Source organism: Zingiber officinale, chromosome 10B, assembly GCF_018446385.1.
Source record: "Zingiber officinale cultivar Zhangliang chromosome 10B, Zo_v1.1, whole genome shotgun sequence".
NCBI lineage: Eukaryota > Viridiplantae > Streptophyta > Magnoliopsida > Zingiberales > Zingiberaceae > Zingiber > Zingiber officinale.
Window position 1 is genome coordinate 28315909 of NC_056005.1, and position 15883 is coordinate 28331791.

At 39.2% G+C, this 15883-nt stretch overlaps 1 protein-coding gene across 1 annotated transcript; it reads left to right on the top strand.

Moving 5' to 3' along the window:
- Nucleotides 1–5712: 5712 nt before the first annotated feature.
- LOC122029905 (WUSCHEL-related homeobox 11-like) lies at nt 5713–7448 on the top strand. The gene is made up of 3 exons (XM_042589043.1): nt 5713–6571; nt 6840–7015; nt 7118–7448. Exons 1-3 carry the CDS (start codon nt 5989–5991, stop codon nt 7133–7135), a joined length of 777 nt encoding a protein of 258 aa, XP_042444977.1. The 5' UTR covers nt 5713–5988; the 3' UTR covers nt 7136–7448.
- Nucleotides 7449–15883: the final 8435 nt, after the last annotated feature.

A 15883-nucleotide genomic window follows, 5' to 3' on the forward strand; every position in this document is an offset into this window, starting at 1 on the left:
TCTCCATCTGGTGGTCGATCATGTGGAGTCTATTGAGGATGCCCTTGATCCTCGCGTGTAGTTGGTTTACTGTCTCTCCTTCCTGTATTTTAATATTAAATAATTTATTTAACAAAAGGTTGCGTTTTGTTACCTTTGCGTTAGCCATTCCTTCGTGTAACTCGATGAACTTATCCCATAGCTCTTTTGTGTTCTCGTGTGGGCCGATGAGGTTTAGTTCTTCCTTCGTGAGTCTATACTGGATGGTGTTCGTTGCTCTTGAGTCATCTTGTGCCTTCTTATTCATTTCTGTGTTCCACTTTTCTGAGTCAAGTGGAATTCTAGTGTTTTCATCGATTAGGGTCGTATATCCTCATTGAGTGCTTAACCATTGATCAATGTTCATTTTTAGATACACCTCCATTCTTTTCTTCCAATAGGAGAAGTCATCTCTGATGAAAAGTGGGGAATAAGCGGTATTATATCCTTCATTTTAAGTCATGTGATTACTAAAATAGGAAGAACTAAACAAATACCAAGACTTGGTCTTGGGGTAAGTAGTATGGGAAGAAGAAGACAATAAAGCTCGAGTGGTGTTGCACTAATTTTGAGCAGTTTGAGAAAATCACAATGAAAAACTTATCCGAAGAGGTAACTATATCAGTTCAAATTGATTCAAAAAACTTAAACTTGAAAAAGAAAAGTGGAAGAAAAAACAACAAAAATTAAACCCTCTACTTGATTGGTGGTTGCACCAATTCAGAGCAAAAAGTGCATTAATGTCACTTGTCGGATCAATACACACGTGAGAGGGGGTGAATCACATGTTTTAAAAAACTTATCATTTTCAATTTTGAAAAATGAGTACACAATGAAATAAATCAACACAGAAACAAAAAGCAAGAACACGAACTCAAGGAGTTACTTAGTTCGGAGCCTTCGATGATTCCTACTCAAGACCCACAATCCCTTGGACCATATCGATGAGCAATCCACAAAAACTTCTTCCGGAACCATCGAAAAAGGGAATCAAGTACAATAATAAACTAAAGACAAGTGTAACAATCTATACTTTCCTTTATGCGCCAATTAAACACTTAATTAAAAATCTCATTACCCAACACTTGAAGATTATCAAATCGAGCTCAATATCAGATGACTTCTCAATAGTACTAGGGCGTAGCAGCGTCGCAGCATAGTGGGAGGATAAATTTGGAGCAACTGGAAACTCGAACAATTGAGTATAGAAGTCGTGAATGAGTTGTGTCGAAAGCTTGGGTGAACAACCCTTTTATAGGCTATTGAGGGTGCCTCTTATCCTCATCTAAGGCACCTCCAAGTGCAAAAATTATCTCGCGAACTTCATACTCAATAAGGTCTGCAGCCTGCGGCCTTTATCTATGCAAGGGCACCTTCCAGGCGCTCTGAGGCGCCTCCCAACAGTACAAACTTTATCTTCCTGAGGGCGCCTCTGACTAGTCTAGGGTGCCTCCAATCTCCGATCTAAGGCGCCTCAGAGCACCTTTGAGGCACCTCGGACATTATTCATCTGACGATGATTTTTGCTCCTTTCGTCCTGCAAAATATGTTAGTCCAAAAAAATAAAGTATACTCTGTAAAATGAAGTTAGCACAATAATAAAATAAGAGATCATTAATTAGATCCTGTCTGTCTAAGACTAGAATCTAGTCAATGTCTCAATCTTGGTTTTTAAAATATACCTAAATTGGACTTGTGTCTAAAATCCCTAATTGAAAATTGTCCTCACTAGAACACTCTCCTCTAGTGACTTGCCTTACTTACCAAGTAGAATCAAACTTGACTCCCTTTCGGCCCATGGTCTTCCCGCCAGTTGTCAAGTCCGTAGATGCAATTGAACTTTGGCCAGCTGTCATGTCTCACAAACCCAGCCGAACTTTTCGCCAAATATCAGGTCACTTCTTGATCTATCTAGACTTCTACACCAACTATTAGGTCCTCCAGACCTAGCTAGATTTTAACCTGGTGTCAAGTCCTCTAGACCCATTAAGTCTTGCATATTTTGTAACAAGATTAGATAACATAATACCTAACTTTAATCCATTTATCATTCATCAAAACTTAAGTTTGATCATTGATGTCAACTGCACCAATAATTTGTATCAAGGTGAGTTCTAGTTGAGATATATCAATACTTACACAAATGATAAAACAACTCGAGGATATTATGTCTGTAAGTATCCCGAGTCAGTTTTGATGTGGTCAACTGAGTTAAGTTAGATCATGTTATTTTGATATCTTATGTCTAAGTGTGTAAGAGCTTAGGAACACAAGAAATTGAGTGGAAGATGCAGCGAGCGAGAAGGATGGCACGGGAAGCGAGTCGATGAGCTTAGTGCATCTGCGGGATAAGGAGTTGCGGAAGAGTACACAAGTGGATGAGAAGAACACACACGATGTTTCAGAGGGCAAAGAAGTTGGGAGGAAGTCTGCTCGAGGAGAAGATCGGAGTTGGCTTCAGGTGAGCTCAACTCTAGATGGATGGAGTATCACCCAAGCAACCGAATATGAAAATGGTCAACTTCTGAGTTGACTGGGTCCAAGCACCAAGATCAAGTCTAGGTGCCTGAACTATTCTACCACGTCAGCGAGCTATTACCAAAGATGATCAGCACGGAGTCCATGCTGCCAACTCCAAGCCCTCGGACCTAATCTAGGTGCTTGGAAAGCGAAGATCTGTTGGAGAAAAATTATTACAGAGTGGATCGAGTCGACCGAATCCAAGCGCTCGGGAAGTGCCACGTCATTAAATGGCTAGTTACGACTAGTTGGCTATAAATAGAGTCCTAGTGCTCGAAGTTTAGTACAACATTTGTTCTTTATATCTAAATCTTTTGTATTCATTTCTTGTATGTTTAATTGCTATAAGAGACTACTTCTTCTTCAACAAAGGAGATCTTTTTATTAAAACTTTCACTGTCTTATATTAGGAACCTCCCCGGTTGTAAACCAAGCAAATTTCTACCTCTTCTTTTAATTTCTTATGTTATTATTTTTATTTAATTAATTAAGTGTGCCCTTACTAAATAAGTAGTAAGAGAAGATTCTAACTTTTATCTCAAGGTTATTCACCCCCTCTAGCCGGCCTACTTGGACCTACAATGCATTGTTAGTTAGTAAGCAAATAGATCTTCACAAGAAAAAATTTAAAGGGTAAAACATACATGTTCTATACTGGAATCAACTGCTTAATGTTATTATATACATTATTTTCATTCATATGGAAAATTGTTGGATATAAGTGAATGGAAAAGATGCGGAGAGGAAAATGATTTCATTGTGAATGAAACCTTAGTCCCACATTGAGAGTTTCAAGTTGACAAAAGGCGACTGCGCTTACCTCCAGTGCCCCCGCCAACTCGTCCCAAGGCCAACACGGCACATTGGGAGTTTCAAGGTAAATGTTGATTGATATTGATTCACAAACATTGATGTTGTGAACAAATGCATGGGGAGAGGATCTCTCTCACTTGTGGACCAGCAGGAGGTGCAAATCCAAGACTCGGATTGCACTAAACCAAGTTGACTCTTATGAAAGCCCAACTTACACACGTCGAATGCCAAACTATTCAGGGTAAAATTTATCCAAGCGAATGAACCAATATTTTGCCACTGAATTTTTTTATTTGCTGCTCAAACGTAACGGATGCATTAATCAATGATTAATGGATAATCCATAACCGCCTATTTGAAACGGTCACTATTGATGACCAAGCTGCTTGAGGCAATGAATGACTATTACTCTGCCATTCAATGAACCAAAGGCATGGAGCACCTGTAAGAGGCGGTCATGACCTTGAGAGTATATGGATGCAATAGGAAAAAGAGAATCCTCCAACTTTGTTTTGTGGTTTTCTTCTCTATTGTGTACTCGCTCGATAGGTCTATCCATGATAACGTTCAGGTACTCTCTCAGTTCGTTATGAACAATTAGTGTTTGATTGTTGATGTGATCTTCCCATTTTATCCTGAGAAACATACATCTATCATAACTTCAAAGCACTGCTGGAGGGGGACGAATCTATTTTAAGGAAACTACATCAAACGTAGACGTCGATATCTTCTTCTTTGTGTCTCAACAGATATTTCGACCACATGTCTCAATAGACATCTTGGCCTCATGTCTCGATAGATATTTCGACCTCGTGTCTTGATAGATATCTCGACAAACATCTCAGCCTTATGTCTCAGCCAAATCTTCCAAGCAACCCAACCATCCAAGCATCTCATTTTTCCTTATTTGGCAGTCTCATATTATCAATTCAAGTCCGTCTAAAGTTAAATTTTGGGTTTATTTTAATTCGGTAACTATTCCTTTAATTTCTGACTACCTTGTCAAACATTTATATTGTATATATAAAAATAATAATAATAATAATAATAATAATAATAATAATAATATATGTATATAAATTTATAGTTTTATTTTCATTATTTTCCATTTTTCCAATTTTTTATATATATTTTTATTTTTATTTTTTCCTATTTCCAAATTTTTAGGATATTTTAATATATATATATATTTTTTAAAAATTATCTCGTGAGATTAGGCCGACGCGGACCAACGTCAACCGAACAAAGGTCAGTGCCAGGCGGCAAATATGACAACCGTCCTGTGTATATATAAAAAAGTACAGAATTTCCTATCTGCACAGTACTTTGTTTAAAGAAAGCCAGGGATTACAAAAACTAATCAAAATCTAGTAAAATTATTGCGATAAAAAACGGTAGGTCTAATGAAGTTTTCTCATCTCATGCCAACATGCTTCATTGTTTCTACTAATCACGACTTTGGCCCTCTGGACTACTGTGCAACGGCAAATAACTTTTATTGTTAATCAAATATTCATGGTCTATTCCTAACTACGCCAGATTAATGTCTTTAAGTGGAAAAACAATCCTTAAATGTTGATTGCCAAATGACATGTATGTAGTTCGCATCTTTAAATTGAACTGGTAACTGATGGTCAATGAAAAATTTTAGTGGAGCCGAATCTATCATCTCTTTCTTTCATATTTTTTATACTAATCACGGGTGCAAAAGATGATAATATTCACACCAAATGTTGATCACTTATTGCGGGTCACAAGGTAAGATAAAAGGGAGATAAATTAATTAATTACTGAGTGTCCCCCTAGCTAAGAGGATTATTTGCCATCGTTGTAGCTAAAATTCTTATCCATTGATATAAATCTACCATTTAAATGCCAACTCAGTTGGATTAGGGATTAGGGGCGGCTCTTTCATACTATTCACGACTTTGTATATCCTTTCGGCCTTTCCCATTTTAATTTAATGCCTATATATTAATTCTCGGCACGAGCATGCATGGCTAGCAGCTGTACAGTCATTGATTACACCTAAAATGGGATTGAACTGAAATCAAAAGACAAAGAGAAGAGAAGAGAGGAGATGAGAAGAGCGAGTTAGCTCCGCAGTCTCCGCGATGTCGGCTGGTGCATGCATGTGACTGTGAGCAAGAAGGCAGATCAGACCGACCTGGCTACCAACCCTCTCCTCCCTCCTCCTCCTCCTCCATCTCCATGTGTCCATGCTTTGGATTTTACCTTCCTTTCCGCCTTCTACGTCAGCCCTAATATATCCTACCCACATATAGCTATTTAATTTGTACTTGTTTGACCATCGGCACGGATGCTTCTTCCCCTTTTCCATCTAAATATCTCTCCTCCCTCTCATAAACCAAACATCACAATTCGTATGCCCCTCTTATTTACTTAACGTACGCTGCTTTCAATTAATTAAACAGGAAACCCCCACCAGGACCGGGAGAGGAGGAGACAAGCCTTTTTTGCGTAGTATGCTTTTGGCTAGCTCATCGATAGAGCTAATCAGTCACTGTGCAGTGCAGAGCTTGCCTTATTTATCCCCGGTGACTAGAGTTCACTTGCACTTCCTCCTTCCACATGCACCTTCCGCTGGCCGGTCTCTCCCTTAGTTGATAGGTAGCCATGGATGGCCGGACCCCAGATGGGAAGAAGGATGACCCGGAGGCTGCGGAGCCGGCCGTCCGCTCCCGGTGGACGCCGAAGCCCGAGCAGATCCTGATACTCGAGTCCATTTTCAACAGCGGCATGGTCAACCCGCCCAAGGAGGAGACGGCCAGGATCCGCCGCCTTCTGGAGAAGTTCGGCGCCGTGGGCGACGCCAACGTCTTCTACTGGTTCCAGAACCGGCGGTCGCGGTCTCGCCGCCGACAGCGGCAGCTGCAGGCCGGCCTCGCTGCGGCGGTTGGGACGAGCCCGCAGGATCAGCTTTTGTTCTCCTCCTCCTCCTCGATCTCCAGCGCGTCGTCGGCGAATGATATCTTTGCGTCGTCCTCTTCCAGTGGCTTCTTTCCTTATGCACCTTCTTCTTCTTCTTTGCCGTCGTCGTCGTCGTCATCTTCTTCGTATTGCTATGTGGGTGATGAAAGAGGAGATGATCTTTTCTCGATCTCTAGCCACATGGGATTCCCTCAGAGGAGAGACCAGGATATGAATCCTTTTGAGTGCTCTTCTCACGCCGCACCTCAGTTGCTATATCAACCTTCCGGTTAGTAGTATTCATTACTGATGCGTCAGGTGAATTCGACGTGATACTGAATGCAAGCTTTTCTATAGCTCCTTCTTAAGATTAATTCAAATCAATGCTTTAATACTGCTTTCAATTTCATAATTAATTACTCGAAAACATGAGTTAGATTAAAAAAAAAAACAAATTACACATCTTGAGCTCCTTCTCTTTATTCTTTCAGTATTGGGTTTAACTACTGAATTTTATACAAACACTATCTATCAATTAACGCCATCAACTGCTGCAGGAACAATCACAGTGTTCGTTAATGGAATCCTCTCAGAGGTGCCGAGGGGGTCGTTCAACATGAGATCCATGTTTGGTTATAATGTGATGCTTGTCCAATCCTCTGGAGAAGTTGTTCCAGTAGACGAGTATGGTTTCCTAATGCAGAGCTTGGAGATGGGTGAAAGTTACTTCTTGGTCGGATTTCTCTTAATTCTAGATCTTTACAATTCACATTAAGATGATCAAGCTTAATTGGCTTCACTCTGAGACTTTGTTTATTATCCTTTAATTATGCAGGTTTGTTCATCCACTTAATTACTACAAGCTGCATGATGAGTTAAAGATGTGCTGACTAGCTAAGAGAGCCAATAGCATGTTCACTACTTGCACGATCACTTGAAAGCAGAGACAGCTGAAGATTATATAGAATATATATATATCTGCATTATGTTTATCATATGGTTGAAGCTTTTTAAATATTTGCATGGGCACCAGCAAACAAACTTAATTTGAGAGTTTGATCAGTAGGCCTAGCTGAATGCTGTCATTTCATGTTCAAATTAGATATTCTATATTGTTGTAATCCTGCACTAATATTGTTCTTATAATTAAGTGGTTGTTGTCATAATCAATGAATTTTTGACTCATAAGACCCGAACAAGTTTATATATAGTGAAATTCTGTTACATTAGATACTAATTCTGATGCTTTAGAAACTTCTATTCTTGCAATGCAATGTTGATTCAGTTTTTCTACAGCAAAATGACAAAATAGTCTTCTTGATCGAGTTTGCTTTTCTATGGAGTATGGACGAGCACAACCCATACTTTCTTTTGGTGAAATAGCAGGCCCATTTCAGAGAACCTGTATCATGACATAATTTCTCGAGAGAATCATTTTTCTACTAAAATATTATATTGGTAAGAAATTTGTACTGTATAAAAATGTATTTTATAATTTGTCATGATTTAGAATACTTTATCATAAATCCGCTTTAACATTTAGCGATGAGAACCAAGCTACACAAAAGGAATCAAATGCGATGACTTCTCCATGACACAACATTATACACATCGCTAAAAGTGCTGATTGCCTTTGTGAAATAACAAAAGATTTTTTTTTTTTCCTTTCAACCTTCTTTGATTTCCCTAACCTCCTCAATTTAAGAGATTTCTCCCTTCCATTGATTAATCGTTTTAGTTTCTTTGGTTTCCCTCTCCTCGACAACGTAACCTTTATAAGCTGGTTTCCACGGTGGGTTTGCTATCATCCTCTCTAAGTGGGTATTTTATCTCGCACGAAATTAAGGTTGCAGCAGCTTCTTTAATTTTGCCAAAGTGATATGAGAAAACTGCTTTAATAATGCACACCTTTTTGTTTTTTTGTTTTTTTTCTTTGGTAATCCATATATCCGGCCCAATTCTTCCTATAGAAATTTTTCATCAGCCACCAAGATAAATTAAGAAATGCTCACTAAATCTCATCCAAGCTGCCAGCTTTTTTAGATTTATCGTCCCACTAGAGAAAAATTCTTGGAGGGCCTAACCATTGTGGTAAAAGGTGAATACATTCGCCCCCAGCGCCCCCGTCAACCCGTTCCAAGGTCAACACGGAGGAGGTAAATCACGGGCGGCTACTAGCCTTTGGAATAGTGACTAGCACATAAGGAAGGTATTTACCTCGGTTTGTTGAGATTCGAACCTCAGATCTCATTATGGCAACACCTCATACGCTAACCACTAGACCCATCCGAGGGAACTTGGAGGATCTAACCATGCACAATAATCCGAGGGCCTCTAATAATGCACTCGTGATCAAAAGTGTAATGGCTAACTAGAATTATGTTGTGTTGAGTAACTTTCTTACATGTTCTACAAGGGTATCAGCCGCCATCACAATATCTAAATTTTACTAATTTAATATTAATCTAAATAATTTTTACGATGTAAAATATTATAAAAGTCAAATTTAAAGTTTATATTAGTTTGATAGTTTTGTTAATTAAATTGTATATTTTATTTTAACGGGATAGTCAAAAAGTTGTATCTTTTTTATTTATTATCAAAAGAATTCATCTCTTCTTACCTTATTTTTATTTTTAAAAAATATAATAACTGCTAAAATATGCTATACTATGAATACTTTAACTCTCGTAATGCAAATAAAACTATTTTATAGTAGTTATAATTTACTATTATTACAATATGAATATTTCATCTTTTATAAACACTAATGAATATTATGGTGTAATAACTATGAATCATACTTGTTAGATGATAAATATTTTATTTTTATTTAACAAAAATTAATATTATATTATAGCAACTACAATATGGTAGCTATTATAATTATATATTAACTATGATCTCGTAGCTTGATATAATAATACTAAAAATAAGGATATTTTTGAAAATAAAAATGAGTTGGAATATTATTTTAATAAAAAAATAAAAAAGAAATACCTTTTTGATTATTTCAATTAAAAAAAATACTCTTTTAATTTTTACCCTCAATAATTAACATATATATTTTTGACATCATGTGGCTCATAGTTGAACATAATTGAAATAACCATGCACTCGAAGTCAAGCATAATCCTTAAACTATTCATATTGAATAATGTTATTTCAATAACTCAGGAAAGTGTCAAATATTGTCACATAAAATTTTTAAAAATCCTTGCCCATTTCGCGATTCTTCGTATATCCTTCCAAAATAATGACATTAAATGATGGTTGCACTGTGTTGTGTGATAGAGTTGTTTGACATTTCGCCTTCCCCTCTAAGACTTCGACCTTGAACATAGAGTTGTTTGACATTTATTCAACTTCTCTTTCAATTAGAACCTATCGCGAAACCCCAAGTGTCTAATCTACTTGTCTATCCTTTTCTTAGACAATGTGATGGATTATAAGATATCTTCAAATGACATGGTTTCTCCATGATATAACACATAACTTCCTCTGAAATTTGTGTATGAAGAATGTAAAAAATATGTCAAATGTCATCACTTGGTCTTCTTCATCATGTTTGAATGCTCTTAGACACTTACCAAGCTAAATCTTGATGAGCGTAATATTCTACTAAAAACTTCCAATAAGGCTTTTCGGCTTTTGCAATAGATTAGCATCTTACAGTCATAGAAAAAGAACTCCAGAATGCTTGAGGCTCATGACAAGCCAGTAGGGAGTCCTCATTCAGTGGAACAATAACACTCTAGAAGCATTGTATCCAACAGAAGTGGCAGTCAACAACATGAGACTTTATCCTACCAAAGAGCTTCAACACCTTATGAAGTTTCAGTTCTGAAATTTCCAAGTGAAATTAAAGCTATGCTTCATAATCAAGGCTTACACTGGTAGCAGTGACAAAAAAAAAAACAAATGATTACAGACCAAAATGGTTTAATGAAAAATATTCACAGCCTTCTATAAGAAGAACCCTTTGGGTGTTGTAGTTTTCAAGGAGGAAGTTATTAGGCCAAAGTTAGCATATTGGAGAACGATGACAGCTGAAGTTGCATCTCAATTACACCCATGGAAACAAAGATACCTAAGCACTGGAGGAAGGCTAACTCTCATTTACAGTGCTTTGACTCACCAAGTGATTTATCCTGCGACTGTCTATCTGCTTCCTATTGTTTTAGGTGTCACAATAACATGGACCATTTGCACCAACCCTATTTCACTCGGGGATTTGTTCATCATAAATTTACAAAAGCATAATCAGTCTCTAGTCTCTACTGATGCATGATAGTGGTGTTCTGCTGCAGCACAATGAAGCAGGAACAGCCCTTTCTTGGCCCGAACTCCTAGCCTAGAAAGTCACAACCAACAAGCATATCTCTCAAATCAAGCAAGACAAACAATGATCCTATTTGTGAAAAGGCCTAAATTGGGGACTGGAGTTTCTATAGACCAGTGAAGAGACCATTTTAAGCAATGATTATTCTGGACTATTTGCTGCTAGAAGGAACGACAACCTCTCAGTAAGATCAACTTGGGCTTGGCCGACCTGGGATTAGATCTGGAACAGTCTCGGGAAATTCAGGAGCTTGACAATTTCAGAGATAAACTATGCAGATCTCTAATGCACACAAACTCAGTGGATATATAATTCATCAAAAGAAATAACTCCAACCTTAATTCAGCAATGGAGCCATAACTGCCAATGACCAATCCAATGCTACTTAAAAACTGTTGAATAAATGTGAATGGAGGAAGAGGTGGAAGAGAATAAGTTTCATTGTGAATGGGACTTTAGTCTCACATTAGGAGTTTCAAGGTACTTTTGTTGGTTTATATTTGATTCACATACATTGAGATTGTGAACAAATACATGAAGAGAGGCTCTCTCTCACGCGTGGATGCGCAGGGGGTGCAAATCCAGGACCCGGATTTGCACTAAACCAAGTTGACTTGTGTGCGAGCGCGACCTGCGCACACGAATGCCGGACCGGTCAGGGCAAAAATTTACCCAAGTGGAACAACCAGCATTTTCCCTTGAAACAGACGTCTCTTGTAAGCCTCGAAGCACAGCTGGAGGTGGGCGAATCTGTTTCAAGGAAACTGCGTCTCGCAGGCCTCGGTCAACTCGTCCGCTCGGCCGCTTTCTCTACCGCTCTAGTCTGCTGCTCTGGTCTGCAGACCTATCCTGCCGCTCTGCAGACTTGCCCTGGTCTTCCGCTCTACTGACCTGATCTTCCGCTCTACAGACTTGGTCTTTTGCTCTGCAATTTACAGAAACCAACCCCTGCTGCCAGCCTGAAATTATCCGCTCAGGTCTTTTCAACAAATAAGTGAATTTAAATTCGATATATTTAAATTCAGCTAATACCCTAAAATCTCCGGCAATAAATTGTTCGTGTCCAACAAAAATTAATCCACCAAACAAAATTCAATTATTCACGCATCAGGATAAAGAGATTTTTTTTTTAATGTGAGAAAGGAGCTCATTTATTTTTCCTTTTCCAGTGTGCCCCCACGGGATGGATCAGCTAGAAGGGTGTCTGACGCTTGCAACGGAGGTTCAGGGGTTGAGGGTCGCCAGTTGCACACGGGCGTAAAATCTCGGTCTGCTGTGCTTTAAATTCCACTCGACCCCCAGTCACCCCTCCTGTCCAACTTAACCGTGATTTACCTTCTCTGAATATCTGTGGAACCGGATCCAGAAAACCACTAAGATGACGATTCCACCTTTTGCAACTATCAATATGATAGTCAAATACATGACAATCTACTACTTATGGTACTGGGAATGCTACAGAAGCTCGTGCAGGACTCCTTTCTGCATATTTAAGTCAATCCATGCTGAAGCTGACACAACATTTAAGGACAGAAACAGTGGAGCAAACCCCACAGTTGCATGACTTAAAGGGCTGATTGAAGAGTTGTGAGGGTGTATGTAAATTCAGATAGCCTTTAAATCTGTCCCTTTGATTTCAGAAGGACAAGCTTATGAGGCCAAATTAGATGCACCAGTTTTGTTCAAATTAATATTTTCCCCTGTTTCACATTTGATGCACACTGATGGTCCCAATTCCTATGCTCCCTCTGCCTTTGACAATGCCACAGTACGCCGCGGTGTTACCAAGAGTTCATTTTCTTAATAAACAGTGCCTGCATGCAGGCAGATGTTGATGGCATAGCAGCAATTGTCATGATCCACTACTCTCCACAGCACTATCAAAACAATTGGGTTCATTAAGGTTCAAGTAACTAGGAGGACAATTTGAATTTGGATTCATTAAACACCATGTTGGGACTAATTTATCACACCTTGGCCATGCTTAATGTCAAACTTAAGCCTCTAGCTTTGTCGATTCTAGTACGTAGAGGTGTAGAAGTTTAGCTATCAATGATTCTTGGAAATGAAAATTTGGAAGAGATGGACAAGGGCAGTTTGTTAGCTAACCACTAAGCCAATCTTGAATCAAGTGAATCAAATAGGGACATGCAAAAGAGTTGTGGGGGAAAATATTGATAAGGACCAAGGCTTGTCTTGGTTGTGGAGTTTGGGGCAAATCAAGGCAATGGTTGATTCCTTTTGCCCCCACGAATAGCAAAACCCCACTTATAAAGGTTCTCAAAGGAACGCTCAATCACTTCTTTTTTTTGGATGCTAGTACTCTGCCTTCTTGTTTCAAGTGTGAGTGCCTGTGTTCTTTTGTATTATTTTACTGTAAAATTATTCAGCTTATGAATCTACGGATAGCACTAACTCCAAAGAAGAAAGAAGAGTAGAAGTGGAGCATTGAGTTCATGAAGTTAAACGAAGAACAATGGATTAGAAAGATGAAAAGGCAGTCAAATCCCTCTTATCCAAATCAATGACTTGGCCTAATTTTCTATCAACTATTGATCGACGAATTAAATTTGTTCACTTGCTGAACCAATACAATATTTATGAATTTAAGAAATGGACGGTCCATAATAGTTAGGGAGGATGATGGAGAAAGGTATCAAATTATGCGAGTGATGAAGAAGAATGTCTTCTGACGGTGAACTTTGCGGTGTGCTTGCCCGAGTTAAACGCAACAGATATAACCAATAAATGTTTCAGAATATATAATAATTAATATTTATTTCATCTATGTTCGATGAGCATGATGGATAACAATACAACCCCTTCATTTGAATAATATAGCACACATATACATGTTTGAAAGAGATCGATAAACAGTTTAACATTTTAAAGTTTGATATGTACTTTTAATTTTAAATAGATAAATATTATCTTAGCGAAAATAACCTACTGTCGGATATTTATGAGATATTAGATAAATTTAAATATATCGAATTAAATTCACTTATCTGTCAAATGGCCTGAGCTGATAATTACAAATTGCCAGCAGGGGCTAATATCTACCAAGTGCCGAACGAAGGCTGCACAGTGATCGAGCGGGCTAGCTCTCGAGCAAGCTTGAGACTGGTCGAGCGTAGTGACCAAGCAAGCTTACAACCGGTCGGGTGAGCAGAGAGACCGAGCGAGTTTAAGGTCGGACGGGCAGCTTAGCCGACCGAGCTTGGCGATCGACTGTCGAGCAAGATCAAGGTTGATTGGACAGATAGATCGAGCGAAGAAGCCAAGTGGTCGGTCGGGCAGAGCAGCAGAGCGACCAATCGAGCGAAAGGGCGAGCGAACAGGAGGCCGACCGGGCGAAGAAGCCGAGCGAGCTGGAGGCCGACCGGACGAAGAGGTGGAGCGAGCTGGAGGTCGGCCGGGCAAAGAGGCCGAGAGAGCTAACCGACCGGGCGAGTTATAGGCAGGTCGGGCGAAGACTAGAAAGCGACTGGATGAGCACGCTTCTGAGCAACCGGGCGAGTGAACAGCTGAGCGAAGCGACCGGTCTAGAGTTGAGCGAACCGAGACCTACGATAAACCCAGTTTCCTTGAAACATCCACCTCCTGCCGTGCTTCGAAACTTTCTCGGAATGTCTGTTTCCCAGGATATAACACCATGATTCCATCAAGCACTAGTAGTCACGGCGAACTAAGTGGTACCCAAACTATCACAGGCACTCAGCTGTGCAAAAGTTGCACAACAGAAGAGGAGAAAACGTAGACGGAGAGCTTCTGCTGCTTTTCTATGTGTGTAACCTTTTGCCTATGACCGCAATCTCCTTATATAGATGCTTAGACCAATGGCAGTGTTAATGATCATTTAATGATCAATATTTGCCAGCTGTGTAACGCCAACGTTTCACTCGGCTGCATTAATTTTTCTTTAATGCATCCATTTCACTCGGCTGCATTAATCTTTCTTTAATGCATCTGTTATACAAGCAGCAAAAAGGTTTACGTGGCAAAATATTGATTGTTTCGCTTGGGCAAATTTTGCCCCAACCAGTCAGGCATTCAGTGCGCGCAAGTTGTGCCCGCACACGAGTCAACATGGTTCAGTGCAATCCGGACCCCTGGATTTGCACCCCCCCCCCCCTTGTACACCCATGCGTGAGAGAGAGCCTCTTTTCATGTATTTGTTCACATCCTCAATGTATGTGAATCAATATAAACCAACCTATTTGCCTTGGAGCTCCCCATGTGAGACTAAAGTCTCATTCACAATGGAGCTCCATGCCTCTTCCACCTCTTCTCCATTCACAAATCTCCAACAATCCCCTAGATGAATAGAGATAGGGTATGTGATAGCATTCAACAATTGAGTTCAGTATTGGACAGGTAGGTTTTACCCTTTGAACCTTCCCTTTGAAGATCTATTTGCTTACTAGCTGATAGTAGACCCGATGTCCTTAAACTATTTTGTTGTCTGTGTAAGCATTGACATATCTCACCCAGAACTCTTCCTGATACAACTCAGTTCTCATGAGTGTATTTATTCTTGACCATAAACATGTCTGATTCTGTGATAAGCTTTAAGAATTGTGCCTCCAATTCTCTTCGAAACGACTCCACTTCTTTCTCACATAGGTGATCCTTTAAGAGTATTTCACATTACTCTTCTTGGATCATTAAAAGTCATGTTCTTAACCTTCATCCTTTACTGATTCATTGGGTTGTTCCCCTACAGTGTGCATGTCTAGTCAATGTAAATTAGTTGTCCCTTTGAACCTAGTTCTTAGGATATCCAGTCAGCATAGGTTGGGTGCCCTCTGCACTGAACGCTGACAATGACATTAAGCTCATTCCACGTGATGAGCTTGCAACTAACTCTCTGTTTAACCCTTTGGTCCGCTAGGTTATCTTTTGACTTCACATAGTCAACAGTGATACTCCCGTTGAGAGTAGTTGTCTAATGGTATTATGTCTATGACGTATATGTCTAGACTTACCATTATACAGATGACTCTATGTCTGACCAATTGATGATTGACTATTGCAATGTATGTAAATTATCGACACAAGTTTCGGCCATCGTGGAATATCTTTTAAGAATTGTCGTAGTCATTCAACCTCTTCACCACATTTGTCAAAAGCTATAAACTCAGATTCCATTGTGGATCTGGTTATTACGGTTTGCTTAGAAGATTTCTAGGAAATGGCTGCACCTTCTAGAGTGAATACATATCCACTCGTAGACTTAGATTCTTTTATATTAGATAT